The 14,978-nt window shown below is 53.8% G+C and overlaps 1 protein-coding gene across 2 annotated transcripts in view; it reads left to right on the top strand.

The window, feature by feature from the left end:
* ADAMTS14 (ADAM metallopeptidase with thrombospondin type 1 motif 14) overlaps positions 1-14,978 on the top strand; it is a 90,824-nt gene that overhangs the window by 10,963 nt on the left and 64,883 nt on the right. For both annotated transcript variants that reach the window (XM_060033742.1, XM_060033741.1), the window contains exon 3: positions 13,861-14,017. In XM_060033742.1, coding sequence (XP_059889725.1) covers positions 13,861-14,017 — 157 coding nt within the window. The remainder of the gene's footprint in view (positions 1-13,860; positions 14,018-14,978) is intronic.

Raw genomic sequence — 14,978 nt, 5'->3', positions numbered from 1 at the left:
ACTTGACCCCAGCCAAATCCCAGGAGGCGGGAGCACAGGTTATCCTGGGGAGATAGGCAGTGTGGGGAAACTGAGTGACTGAATCAGTTATCCACAGCTGTGAAACAGACCAGCCTAAAACTGCTGAACTTAAAACAACGGCATATTCTTTCCACAATTCTGTTGGTTGGCTGGGTGATTCCTCTGCCGGTTGCTGCCTGGACAGTTGGTGAGGCTGGAAGGTCCAGGCTGACCTCATTCACACATCCGGCATTGGCGCTGGCTGTTGGCTAGGCAGCCTCAGTTCTCCTGTCTGTGGCCTCACATCCTCCAGTAGGTAAGACCAGCTTCTTTCACGGCAGTCTCAGGGTAGCATTCCAAGAGGGTAAAAGGGGAAGCTGCAAGATCTCGTAAGGAAGATCTAGTCTTGGAAGTTGCATAATGTTGCTTCTGTGCATTCTGTTGGTCAAAGCAAGCCACAAGGCCAGACTAGATTTTCCAAGAGTGGAGGAATGGACCCTACCTCATTTCGAAGAGGCATGGGAGCAGAGACAGGAGGCATTGTTGCAGCCATCTTTGCAATCGTTCTCCCATACTGACCCTAGGCAAGTGGCTCGACCTCTCTGAGCCTCAGTTTCTGTATCTGTAAAGTGGGTGTTCCTACCTTGTAGTTTTGTTGATTAGAAATCAGGCACTTACAAGTGCTGCCACAGTGTCCAGAACAATGAATGGTAGCATTTGCTGTTATTATTGTTGATCTCTTGGAATAAACATAGAAACTGAGGCAGGTTCCACAGTGGGTTTGTTTCCAGACCCCTGGACGCCCATTCTAGTGCTCTTGCCTCCCAGAAGGCCCCATCCCAGCAGGTCCTCTGTCTGAGTGGCCCAGGGTCTGGATCCTGGGTGGTTTTCCAGTCTTCGAGGCGGTCTGATCTTGCAGTTTCACTTCCCTAGTTTCCCCACGGCTGTGCCTTGCTGTCTGCTCTGGGTTAATAACTTATTTATGATGTGGAATAGAAGCCAGACATCACCTCACTGCCGCTCCTTCCGTGCAGAGCCGGCCTCCCATTCCAGGGAGGGCTGGTCTAGGGGCTGGTTTTGTTTTACTTCCCTGGCATCTTCGGGCTGGCTGGAGGGAGGGTGGCCTCTGGGCTGCTCCGTGGGCTGGTGAGTGGGGTGGGGGCTGTGCTTGCCTTCCACCTGCCTTCCAGCCTCAGTGCGGTCCAGGCCCAGGGCTGGGCTTTTGGTGAGGACCTGGGGAATTTCCGCATTCCCCGGACCCTGCAGTGGAAAGTTCCCAAATCATCCGCCAGGGCCGGCCTTCTGTTTTCAGCATGTGGGCCTTTTCCGGCCTATAAAGCCTTAGAAACAACAAGAACAACAATAAGAAGAACAGTAGCAGTAGTATTTGTAGGCTGCCTCATCCCTGGCAGCTCCAGGGAGCTCCGTATCAGCACAAATAACCCTCCTGTTATGAACACCTCCGGCAGTGAATCTCAGCTCAGCGTCACTGCCAAAGTTCACCCTAACTCAGCTATGACCGGAAGAGGCTTTGGGGGCCTCTCGGTCCCCTTCTCACTTTTCCAGACAAGGAAGCTGAGGCTCAGGCAAGGGAAAAGACTCACCCAGGGTCACGCAGCGAGCGACTGTCAGGGCCAATGGGGGCCAGGTCCCTGACTCCCAGTCCCGTGCTCCCCCCACAATCCCACACAGCTTCTCCTGAGTTAGTAGACGGGAATCGTTCCTCGAGGTCCTAAACCCTGTAACGGCCAGGGCCTCGGTGGCCGTGGCAACGACTTCAGAGCGCAAACACTGAAGGGATTGGTCCCTCAGTTGCCTCGTGGGGGGCGTCCTGGGAGTTCTTGGGCCTGGGTGCCGAGTGGAGGTGTTTACGAGGCTTCCCCTGCAAGGGTGGACAGCTCAACTCCTGCGTGTCATTGTCCTCCTGAAGACTGGGAAACCTGTTCAGAGAAAACAAATGCCAGCCTCCCAGTGAGCAGGATTTGAAGCTCAAACGAAACCTTCTGGTGCACCTCAGCTCCAAGTCGCCATTGCCGCTGTTTTATCCATTTTCAGAATTTTGCAGGGCAGTGGGTTGCCGTTATGCACACATCACTTGACGTGGAACATTAAAACCCTGCACTCTCCTTTTCTTCTTCTTTCCATAACATGGCTGAGGGGGCAGTAGATCAGGCCCTTTTAGAGAAACCTCTGAATGTGGGAGTGTTTGTTAGGACCTGGTCGGTCTGAATGCAAACCCTGTTCCCAACACGTTGCTTGAAGCCCTTTGTCAGTTTTTGCTTTTAAGCCAGCCAAATATTTATACCTTTGATCTGTCCAGAAAACATTCGTCCCCCCAGGCCACCCCGCCCCACAGCAGAAGTTAATTTCCGCCCCTTGAGGTTGGCAGGAGCCCACACTCTGAATTAGCTCCTCCAGCCCAAAGAGGCCTTGTTGAGTGCTTATATTTTCTCACCTCATAATTCACAGTCCCGAAGCTGTCCCCTAAGCCACAGCGTGTTTTGTAGGAGAGGACTCTCATTAAGGGTGGTATGCCCAAGGGGGTTCATTCTGGAGGCTTGGACCTGAGGATGTTGGCCGAAGGTGCCTTGTTCCGAAGTTGGTCCTGTGTTGTGGATCAGTACTTGTCCTCTTGTGGAGAAGCTCGCATCTGGAAGAGGGACAGACAGACATATGTGGGCGGGATAGAGCACCCGCCAGAACCACTGGGGACGTGGAGGAGGGGGCGGTGATGGGGTGACACGTGAGCTGGGCTGGAAGGGCATCCCGCAGAGCTCTCCGCAGGGCACAGGCACGGAGGCCCGCGTGCACAGGTGTGGCTTTCCAGCTAATGTGGTTTTGTCCACTTGTCCCCACTGTGCAGAGGAGGGTGGCGATGCCTGGAGGGGTATGTGTGGTCAGGACCCCCATGTGGGGTTAGACCTGGGCCCGGCACAGGAGTTCAGGCGTCTAGGTCCACTCATCTTTCCATTCTCCTGTGCTCACCTGCCTCTGCAGGGCCCTCTGGGGGCAGGCTGATGTCAGGATGGATCAGAGGGGAGCCCTGGCTGGGACAAGTGACCTGCTGGGGGCCAGCCCTCCACTGCAGGTAGGACCGGCCTCACCCTTTCCTGGAGCCACCCCACTGTCCTCTGGCTTGCTTCTGAGCTGTAGGGTTCAGGCCTAGAGGCGGGGAACCATACCCCAGCTCAGGGCCTGGCAGCTACACCGCCTCCTGGCGTTTGAGGGCTGCTTCCTGTCTCCTTGTCTTGAAGCCTCCGCTGCTGCCAGGACTTTGGGCCAAGCAGGGAGCCAGGTGGAGCTCCCAGCCCAAGCTTGGTGGGCCGTCCGTGGTGGTGACTGAGGGGGGAAGCCTCAGAGCCACTTGGCTCCTGGGCGTAGGGAATGGAAATTAATGGTGGCTGCCAGCCTGGCAAGGTCTGCCCTTGACTCTGGCTGGGCTCCAGGGTGGGGGCTTGCGGCACAGGGGGACTCTCTGAGCACCTGCATGTGAGGCCCCGCCCTGCCGCTGGGCCAGGACCCCTGCCACTGGGCAGGGAGGGGTGTCATAAAAAGCAAGCACCCTTCCTGTAAGAACATTTGCCAAGCCTGAAGCAGAGCTGCAGGAAGATCTAAGCAGCTCTGTTCCCCGCAGAGCCAGAGGACAGACTCGGTCGCCGCCTGCAGCAGCAGGAGCAACGTAGAGATGTCGCTGTTAATGTCCTCACTCTCTGCACTGTGGGCTCCCAGTTGGGAGGGCTGTGACAACATTGACTGGCCACTGGCCGCCCAGTAGATCACAGCCTCCCTCCCCACCTCTCAGACCCACCCAGCTCAGGGCAATTTTGGCGAATTACGCTTCACTCGCAGTGAAGTGGCACCTTAAGGGCAGGCGGTGGCTAGGTTCTAAGGTAGCACCTAAGGCACAACTCACGTGTCGTCCAGGTGATCCTTGGTCGTGCTCAGCCCGGGGAGATGCGCACAGCGTAAGAGGGGTGCAGTCACCCGGCCTGTCTGGACTCCCCTTCCCCGCCCCCGCCCCCCCCTTGGTCTGGGTGTATACTCAGTGTCCTCTTGTCCCCTGTCTGTCTTTCTTGCCCACTTCCTGTATTATGACCGACTGATTTTGGTCGGACACCTGATGCTGATACTGCTGTTTGTGAAACATGGATGATCACTTAAACATCCCATTTAGTGCCATTACACCATTTGGGAGCTTCTAGAATTGAGACCAGGGGTTCCTAGCCCTGGGTGCACGTGAGAATCACCTGGGCAGCTTTGACACAATGCTGATGCTTGCCGCTCCCCCACCCACCCACCGCCCCACCACTGCCCCATCTCCCCAGATGTGATTCATTTGTCTGGGGTGTGGCCTGGGCGTCAGTCGGTCTGCAGATTCCGCAGGTGACCCTAATGGACATCTAGGGGTAAGACCCACTGCTGTAGCCTCCTGGAAAAGTCTACTTTGTGTTTGATGGAAAAGTTGGGGGACCAGGGGAGCCAGTCCGAGGAAGGAAAGAAAGGAAAAGGCCACACACCTGCTGTGGGCCAGGCCTCAGCAGGGGGCATGTCCCGTTCATTACATCATTTCATTTCGTTTCAGGCATGGAAACTGAGGCTTGGAGAGTGTCACCCAGCGGGGAAGGGTCCAGGCTGGGACAGAGCCCCAGATATTTCACTCCCAAGTGTAGCTGCTGCATCACTTTGCAGGGAGGTTGGATGACAGAAAAGGAGGGTTACATTGGGTTCGTTTCCTTCTTTTAAACTTTGTTTTAAAGTGATTGTTATACAATTTTTTCTTGCTCATTGTAGCAGGCAGACATGCTGTGCGGAATCAGGTTTCCTTTTCAGATAGGGGAATCATAGAAAAGTTAGAAAACACCTAAATGTTTAAAGAGAAGGAAATTGCCTACAAGTTCACACCCAGGTGGTGCATTTCCACCAGCCTTTGGTTTGCCCGTGTTCTGTCTCACATTTACAATTCCTGTGAATCAGTCTTTTCTTGGTAAGGACTTTTCCCTTAAGGATGCCGGGGAGAAGGATCTTTGCTACAAATGGGCTGGGCCCACCAAGGCCCCAGTAGCCTTTCACCCGGCACCTCCCAGGGTGTGAGGCCTGCAGAGGTCATGACCCTGGGAAGTGGGCGGAGACAGCAAGCACTCATCCAGGGTAACTGCCTCCAGCTGGTGGAGGCTCTCCTCTTCCCGTGCTTCATCTGAGCCTCAGGGCCTTCTGGGACTTCTGCGGCGCCCGCCCGTGTGGGGTGTGCGTTGCCCTTTGAGGACAAACCTGGCGGCTCTCGGCTCCATCCTCCGAGGGCTCCTTCCTCCTGCCTGTCCCCAAGGCTGCAGCTCGGCGTGAATCAGCTTTCAGACTCCCCTTGGCTTGGGCCCAGGCCTTGGCAGCCCAGCCTCCAGCAGAGCTCCTGTGGCTTGGGGCTTCCACATCAGGTTTGAATTATGTGGAATCTCAGCGTCCGCAGGCTTTCATCCCAGCCGTGCTGACTCACGCTTCCCTGGTAGCGGGCAGCCTGTGCACCTCATGCATGTGTCGTCTGAGTGCCTGTGTGTCGTCTGTGTGTGTGTCATCTGGGTGCATGTGTGTCCCTTGTTCCTGTGCATATGTGCATCTCCGTGCTTATCTCCGTGTGTGTGTCATCTAACAGCTTTATTGAGATTCACGTACCATGTAAGTCACCCATTCAGAGTGTACGATTCGGTGGATTTTTATTATATACCCAGAATTGTGTAATTATCACCATGTTCAATTTTAGAACATTTTCACTATCTCAGAAAGAAGCTCTGTGTCCTTTAGCTATCGCCGCCCCCTCTCGCCGCCCCCTCTCGCCACCCCCAGCTGGGATCCATTACTCCAGCCCCCGGCAACCACTAATCTATCTTCTGTCTCTAGATTGCCCTGTTCTAGAGTTTCAAATGAATGGAATTGTATAATATGTGGCCTTTTGTGACCGGCTTCTTTCACTTAGCATAATGTTTTCAAGATTCACCTACGTTGTAGTATTCTTCAGCATGTCTTACTTTTTTATGGCTAAATAACATTCCATTATACGGTTACACCACGTTTTGTTTATCCGTTCATCTGCCGATGGGCATTTGGGTTGTTTCCACTTCTTGGCTGCTGTAAGTAATGCTGCAGTGAACATTTGTGTAAAGGTTTTTATGTAGACTTATGTTTTCATTTCTCTTGAGTTTATACCAAGTGGAATTGCTGGCTCATATGGAAACTCTGTTTAATATTTTGTGGAACTGCCAGACTGTTTTCCTAAGTAGCTGCATCGTTTTACATTCCCACCAGCAATGTATGAGGGTTCCAATTTCTCCACATCCCTGTCAACACTTGTTAGTGTCAGACTTTTTGATTCTAGCCATCCTTGTGGGTATGAGGGGTATCTCATTGTGGTTTTGATTTGCATTTCCCTAATGACTAATGATGTTGAGCACCTTTGCATGTGCTTATTGGCCATTTGTATATCTTCCCTGGAGAAATGTTTACTTAGGTTCTTTCCCCATTTTTAAATTGGGTTGTCTTCTTCTTAGTGAGCAGTAAGGGTTCTTTACCTATATTAGACGCAAGTCCCTCACTAGGAGAGCAGAGGCTGGTTTCATATCTTTTTGCACCCCACCCCCACCCCCAAGCCCAGCACGCAGTAGATGCTTCGTAAAGACCTACTGAGAGAGGGAACGATGGTCTCAGGCTATGGGGGCGTGTAGGGTGGCACTGGCCACCTCACGTTCGTCGTGAATCAGAGGCAATGGCCCAGGATGATCCCACAGAGGGTCTGGTCCCTGCAGGTTATGTTGGGTGTGTCTTTCAGTTGAATTGATTTAACAGAACCACTGGGGAGGTGGAAGGACTTGAAAAAAACCTAATCCCTGGGCCCACCCCTCCCCTTGGTTTTTGGCTTGAGTAACTGGGGAAAAGATAGTGTCATTTGCTGAGATGGGGGAGGCATGGGGAGGAGGAGTAGGTCTGCTTTAAAGTTTGCGGTGCCCAGCGGAAGCCCAGGGTCTCTATCAGGGAGACTGTTGTACAGTCTTACATGGAATTTCGGGAGGGGTCAGAGCTGAGTATGTAATTTTGGAGTTACCTGCAAATACATAATCCCCATAGGATCAGGAGAAATCCCCAGGGAGCATGTGTGTGTGTGTGGCTGGAGGAGCTGAGTGAGACCAGGACAAAGAAGTGATTTCTGGCTCTGGCCACATGAGGTCACAGGTGACTGTGATGAGAGCAGTTTCCAGGAAGTGGTGGTTCTAGAAGCCCCTGTGGTGTGGATAGAGGCGAGGCATGGAGGTGCAGGCGGTGAGTGTGGACAACTCTTTCTGCTGTGGAGGGAAGCAGAGACCCTGGCAGTAGCTGGACAGGGCTGGGAGGGAATTTCACATATGGGAGATCCTCAAGTGCGCTTATCAATACATGTCAACGAGACTGAATCAGGAGAGAGGGAGGGCCTGATGATGCCAGAAAGAGGGATGCTAATTGCAGGAGTTAAGTCTTGAGGCGGTGAGAAGGGGGTGGTCCTGAGCACAGGGCACGGCTATGGGAGCTCATGTGGTGGTGGGAGAGCCCTGCCGGACGGTGTCTGTTTTCTCCTTGAAAACAGGAGAGGGTGGGGGCGGGACCAGTGTTAGATGTCCAAGCCAATGGGAAAACGGGAACACAGATGTAACAGGGCAGTGCTGCAGAGTCCCCTGCCTGCATCGTGCTCACATGAGAGCTCTGGACACTGATTCCAAGGGAGACCAGTGGGCACCGTGTGCGTTTTCTCCATCAGTGTGCAGACGTGGAGTGGGTGGCGGCTTGGGTTGAACCAGGGCAGAGGCTTCTCTGGGAGAGCAGGATGGAGGGAAAGGCAGGAGAGAGTTATGGGTGTTTGCACAAGAACTATTATGTGTCTGGATCAAGAAGTCCAAGGTGGTGAGAGGAGAAGTGAGGACTTGGAGGGGGGATTGACAGTGGTGGAGTGGTGGGGCCATGTGTTGGAGGTCTTGATGAAGTTTAATTGTAGCTGGAGCCAACGTGCTAGAGTTAGGTGAGCAGGATGGTGCGGGGAGAGAAGGAGACACCCGCAGTCAAGGTTTCTGAGGTTGTAGCAGGTGATGTGATCTCGGAGGCAGCCTGGCTGGCAGTGGCTGGGGATAGAAGTAGGTGGCTCTGTTGGGGGCGAGCCTAGTGGAAACCACTTCTGATTCTCATGCCATTCCCAGGGTGTGCATCACCCAGCCTCCACTTGCTGGGTTTACTTTTGTTTCCTCCAGTGGAACAGTTTCAATCTGAATTTGCTGGAAGCCTAGAACCTGAGACAGCACAGCTGGCAGTCAAACCCTCGTAATGGAATTTCCAGAACAAGTTCAGGCCCGAGAATGCACTCTCCTTGGGAGGTGGCAGGATGGTAGGGTTGGGGGTGGCCTGCTCTGCTTCTTTCCCTGCCGGGGAGGCCCCACATAGGCCGGCCTTGGAAGGAGGAGGAAGGGGAGACCTGGCCCACACCTCAGCTGGCTCCACTGCAGCCGCCATCTCGAAATGGGCCCTCCTTCTGGGCATTTGACAAAGGTTGGCCAATCTGAGGGGGCAGCAAGGGGGCTCGGGATTCCCCTTTCCCAGACCCGGGCTGGGTCCTTGCTCGTTGTCTCTGCACCTGACTCAGCACAGATGGACCCCTGTCCTTGTCCAAGTCTGGACTTGTGCACTGTCCGAGGTGTCCTTTGGGATCTCGATCTCTGGCCTCCCTGGAGATCTGTTTGTTGGCTCGTTTTACCTGTGCCTCCCAGTTTACGTGCAAGTCCATGCAGTTTTAGAATAAACATGTTTATATATACACATTCCCACATACATACGAATTTCAAAATAGTATGACTTCAGTTATCTGCTGAAATATTTGGGACCTCACCCTGATGCTAGACAGCTGCTGGTAACCAACTGAGCTCTTCAGTTATGACCCATGGCAGGACACAGGTGATTTCTAAGGCAGCAAGTCACCTACGCTGTCGTCACCCGTCTCCTTCAGGTGCTCTGGAATTACACTCTGGGTTTGGGGTTTTTTTCCTGTGGGGAAGCTGGACTGGAAGACCTTAGCTAGCATGGCCTGAGGGCCTCTGGATGAAGACGCAGAAGAAGCTGTCACCTTTGCAACCAGAACGGTGTCACAGCCGTGTTGGAAAATTCAAACAGGCCCCTCCCTCAGCCACACAGCTTCCAGGAAAGAGTCCTCAGGAGCAGCCGTATTAACGGGTCTAGAGCAGGGCTGAGCGGGCCAGGCTTGCCCTCTGGTGGGTTTCCATTTGGAGAAATTGCCCGAAGGCCTATATAGTATGTGGCTCAATTGGATATAAACAGCTATTTGTTGTCATTTTTATTGCACGAAGGATCTTTCTGGAATATATTTCCTACTTATCTACTGTTTCCAGAAGAATAACTTATGGGTGAAAACAGATACAGCCGACATTTATTTTCCATTCCACCAGAACTTAGTTTCTCCCCCTTTCTTGATTTCTTATACAGAAATTTGATTTGATTTTAGTGCTTAAAATTAGCCACCACTTGTCGGAAATATAAACATCTCATAAATTGAGAGACGGGAGTAATTTGGTGAGGAGGCAGAGAGCCAGAAGGTTCCCGTTGCCAGGCTGTCTGCCCTGAGCGGTGCCTGGTTTCCTGGCCAGGGCAGCGCTGGAGGGGAGCGCGGGCCAAACCTCTCCTGGTGCAGACGGGGAAACGGAGGGCCGCGGGGAGGAACTGGCCCAGGCCGCCTCCTGATCTGGTGGCCGGGCCTGCCTTGCCATCCCTTCTCCAGGAGGAGGGTCTCGGAGGCCAAGAGGGAGCCCAGACGTGGCCCAGAACTGCCAAGGCCTGGACACGATGCCCTAAATAGATGAGGGTGATCACTAGGGAGGTTCTGATCTGGATGTCAGTGAGGGGGTGGGGTGGAGGTGGGGCTGGTGGGATCTGCAGTTACAAAGAGGTTTGAAACTTATTTCCTAGCATATGACAGGGCTTGGGTCTTTGCCCTAAACAGTTCACTGGGTGGAAAAATAGGGGTTCCTTTAACTCTTCCCTGGGGCGAGGGCTGAGGGTATGGGGGCTGGTCCAGTCCCAGGAATCCCGGGGCTTCCATGGCTGGTAGAGGAGAGCTGGTGTGTGCGTGGAGGGTGGTCACCAGGCGGCGGGAGGGGTCTGCACCCCCTAAGGCTGTGTGCTGAAGTTTCTCCTCATCCTCACGTCAGTGGTGGCAGGTGGACTGGCTTCCATCGAATGTTTTCGTCCAGAGGTGGGAAATGAATATCCTGCTTGCTCTGCAAGGCCAGACCAGAGGCCCAGGGACTTGCAGTCGGGACTACGAAAGAATGCTCCAAGTGGGCCGCCAGGGCAGGAGCAGGGCCCGAGCGGCCTGAGGTAATAGAGCCTAGGTCAAACAGCCACACAGAGCTGGGCTGTTGTTCTAGTGCTGTCCCTTACTTGCTGGGTGACTCTGGGCAAGTTACTTAACCATTCTGAACCTCTGTTTCCTCATCCATGAGATGAGTCTATTTTTTTTTTTTTTTTTTGCGGTACGCGGGCCTCTCACTGTTGTGGCTTCTCCCGTTGCGGAGCACAGGCTCCGGACGCGCAGGCCCAGCGGCCGTGGCTCACGGGCCCAACCGCTCCGCGGCACGTGGGATCTTCCCGGACCGGGGCACGAACCCGTGTCCCCTGCATCGGCAGGCGGACTCTCAACCACTGCGCCACCAGGGAAGCCCGAGATGAGTCTAATATTAGTGCCTATCTCATAGGGTTGTCGTAAAGATGAATTAAGATGTGTAAATATAAGTGGCAGGTACTGTTATTAATAGCAGTGGCAATAAGACTGTTCATAAAGGGCAGAATGTAGAGAAGTGTGTTTCAACTCAGTAAGCCATTACGAGTGTCCCCACCCAGAATAGGTTATATCTTGAGAGGGGGAGCTCCCTGTCACTGGAGGCATCCAAGCAAATGTCAGAGGTCCCCTGACTGGGGATGTTGTCAGGGTATTGAAGCCTCAGACTGGGGCAGGCATGGCCATCCTGAAAGGGAGGGGTGGGCTGGAAGGTAGTACCTTGCAGCCCAGCCCTGTGCTGTGCGCATCATTCTGGAACCTGCGTCCCTCATGTGAGGCACTGAGGTCTGGCGGCCACAGGGACCCAGTGGGTGATGTGGCAGGGAATGCCAGATTCTGAAGAATCCTCCTGTGTAGTAGGTTAACCAAGTCCCAGAACGGGGGAGGCTGTGATCAAGTGACCCAGTGTCGGGGGCGGGGGGCGGTAGCTGGATGGAGTCTCCTGCCCCCTGGTCTGGAGAATTCTCCTCTGCCGGGCTGTTTGCAGAGCTGTGATGGGCAGAGAGAAACAGAGCAACTATAGCCCTCAGTGAGCCTGGGTTTGTGTGAGTTTGGCCTGGATGAAGCACAGGTTGTCTGACTTGTGCTGTGAGGGTCTCTTGCTTTGCTTGGTCCAGGGGGGCTTTGGTGGGGTGGCAACAGTGCCCTTGGGTATCGGATGGGGGTACAGAAGTTGGGATGGGATGGATGGGCGTGGGGCTTGGCGGAGAGTCTCTCTTGGCAGCCGAGCTGCAGTAGCTTTGGGGGGAATGCCCTGGGCCCTCCCATCCTGCAGCCCTATGTACCCTGGAAGACAGCTTCCTTCGGCAGGCTCTGCGGGTCCGCAGTGGCAGAGGACCTTCGACTTGGGCCTCTCACTTATGCAGGTAAGAGGCCCATCACTTACGCAGGTTTGGCTCAGTCTCTGCCCACGAGCCTGAATGCCTCCCCAGCCCCACACTGCCCTTCCTGCTTCCACACCTGTGCCTGGGTCCCCAACCTGCTGTGCCCTTTCCAGCTCACGTAGGTTTCTTTTGCTACCCTGTCGGTTTCTCCCTTCTTCCGATTCACTGATTACCCTGCCGCTGGCCGTGGAGGTTGAGCGGAGACTGCCAGTCCCAGGGTGACCATGTGACTCAGGCCGGACCAACCACAGTCTCCCTTGGGCTGTTCCAGATGAGACTATGCAAGGAAAGCCTGCTTGTCTGTGGTGTCAGAGCAGAGCTGTGCCTCTAAGAACATAGCCTTGTCCGGGAGAATGAAGCTGATGCAGAGCAGCCCATGAGGAGGGTGGAGAGGGAGCCATGGGCACTGGGCCCCTCACTTCCAGTGCCTGCACCTGCCATGGTTTGTCCAGGGGCCAACACGCTCCCCTTTGGTCCACGGGGGTTCAAGTTGAATTTCTGCCCCTTACAACCGAGAGCCTGATGGATACCTGTCCCTCAGGTATATCCGCCAGTGCGCCAAGCCCAACAATTTGGATACCCTCTGCTCCTCTGTGGGCCCCTCCGTCCAGACAATGAGCAACTCACAGCCAAAGGCTGGGCCTTATTTATCTGTTTCTCCCTGCCCTGGGCACATGGCAGGTGCAAAAGTAAAAAAAAGGGAAAGTGCTTTAAATGAAAGGACGTGTGCTTAATATAGAGTTTGACGTTGTCATTTTAGTAAGCAGACCAGAACTTTTGCAGACAATTGAGTGTCACCTGATCAAATGGTTACCTTGGGAAGCCCCAAACTTATTCGGGTAAGGCTGGCTATTTTCCCTAGAACGTTTTTTGGCCTCCTGATTGGAGCAGAAGGCCATCCTGGATTTGATCCAACATGGTGTTTGCAGTTTGATGGAGAGACATAGCAGGAAGGGACAGGAAGAAGATGGGCTGCTGCTGGGAGTTCGCTGTTGTGTGCTCAGGAAGCCTTGAAGGGGGTTCCCTAAGAAGCCAGCTCAGAACAGGCTGAGGTGGGACAGTTGGTGGAATTTTGTTGCGCACAGTAGCGGCTGCTTTACAAAGAGGCAGCTCCTATGCAAAGGGGAAGGTTTATAAAAATGGCTCCTTCCTTCCCTGCTTTGTGTTCACAGCTGCGTTCCCAGTGTCTGGCGCAGGGCTGGTATGTCGTAGGCACTCCGTAGGTATTTGTCGAATGAGTGAAGGAATTCAACAAGTATATATTTTTAAAGGATTGCCTCCTGTTTTCCAGGCACCACGATGGGTGTCTCTTACTGCTTTATAGAGCTGATGTGTGGGTGGTAGGTAGGGGACCTGTACCACGTCTATTCACACACATCCAGTTATATGTTTCATTGGCCCCTGTGAATATTGCCTTCATTGGGACCTAATAACATGTTGGCTGGGCTTGGCCAAGGTTATATTTTTATGTTTTCATTTCCAAGGCCAACACTTGGTTTTTTTTTTTTTAAGGGTCTGTTTTGATGCAGGCGAAAAATTAGAGTAAAAACAGAGCGCACACTCCTGGGGCACTGTCCTGGCTCATTTATCGTCAGCAGACACGAGCTGCCCTCCCTGGTGTGTATGCGCACATGCTTCAAATCTGAAATAACAGCGCTTTGTCCTGGAGTTGGGGTCCAGCGCCCACCTTAGGTAGGGATAATTAACCTTTACTGATAGGACTTTCCCTTCTTGTCTGTCTGTAGATACAGGCAAATCTGCAGGATAGTGATAGCACTTTGGGGTGCTTTGGTGTGTGTGCCTAGTCCCTGTGACAGTGACCTGCCATTTTAAGCACTGGAACCCTTTGTTTAAATGAAATGTTACGTGGAACCCCGTGAGTGTACAACACAGTGGAAGTGGATCTGCTCTGCTTGCAGTGGGCATGGGAGCCCTTGCTTGGCCCCCTGACACCCCCTCCCATGTCCCTGCTGGCATCCCAGGGCCCCCCAAGCCCCTAGAGGAAGAGTCTGTACTCGTTTAGTCGCACTCGTTTGCAGTCGCACACGCTCACCCGTTCTGTCGTGTGTTCACATCTCTTCTCTCTCCCCCTCTTTCCTTCTGCTTGCTGTGCCCCTGGTTCAGGCGGGCCTCATCCGCACAGACAGCACTGACTACTTCATTGAGCCCCTGGAGCGGGGGCAGCAGGAGACGGAGGCCAGCGGGAGGATGCACGTGGTGTACCGCCGGGAAGTCATCCAGCAGGTGTGGACAGAGCCTCTCGGGGACCTTCACAATGAAGGTAGGCTGTGGGCGGGGCCCCCAGCTCTACCTCCGTCCACACCTCAGGGGTGTTTTTAGGTAACTTCTGGCCTGAACTTCTCAACTCCTGGCCTCAGTCTTCTCAGCTGTGTAATGGGACTGGGCCATGTAGACCTACTGCACTAGCAGAGAAATGCCACTGGGTTTTAGGGGCTACCATAACAGGCTGGAGTTGGGGCCCAGAAGGGTACTTGAGTCCCCTGAACTGTAGTCCTTGGGACTCCAGTGTCTCTGAGGGGCTCAGTGCTGCGTTGCAAGGCTGTTTCTCTGCCAAGGCAGAAGGTGGAATGGCTGCAGTTAGCTCTTCCCCCCCCGAAAATCATCTCAGCCCCTGGGAACCACGGGAAGGAGGTTCTTAGGGCATTTGTAGGGAGACTGCCTGGGGTCAGCTCTGTGTCCAACAGACCATTTAAAAATCCTACCTCCACCACTGTCTACTGTGTGACCCCAACAAGTTACTTAACATCTCTGAGCCTCTTTTTCTAATCTGTAAAGTGGGGGCGATCGTTGTTACCTCTAAGGCTGTGTGTATTATAGTGTGTACAGAAATCCCCGCATGGAGCTTAGCACCTAGTAGGTGTTTGATGAATGGTTGCTCTTATCACGGTCTTGTTATTGAGGTAACTGCTGCCATGTTAGGGTGAGAGCCCTGCGAGGGGCGTCTCTGCACCCCAGTGACCAGCACTAGAGCCTGCACCCCGGCCTGCACGCCTACTCAGGACGCGTGGTTAAGTGAATGAAGGAGTGGATGCAACCTGTGCTGGTCCTGGGGCCGTGCCGACTTCATAGTCGGACTGAGCTTTGTCTCGAAGCCCCTTTGGCCACTAAGACATGAGACCCTGGGTGGAATCTGGCCATGAGTGACCACACCCTCCTGCCTGGGCCCTGGCAGGGTTGGGCCCAGTGTGAAGGAATGCCTGGAAACCAGTTGTCCCCACATA

This window comes from Delphinus delphis, chromosome 16, assembly GCF_949987515.2.
Source record: "Delphinus delphis chromosome 16, mDelDel1.2, whole genome shotgun sequence".
In the NCBI taxonomy this organism is placed as follows: domain Eukaryota; kingdom Metazoa; phylum Chordata; class Mammalia; order Artiodactyla; family Delphinidae; genus Delphinus; species Delphinus delphis.
The sequence above is the reverse complement of the archived record's forward strand: the minus strand, read 5'-3'. Positions and strand labels throughout refer to the sequence as shown.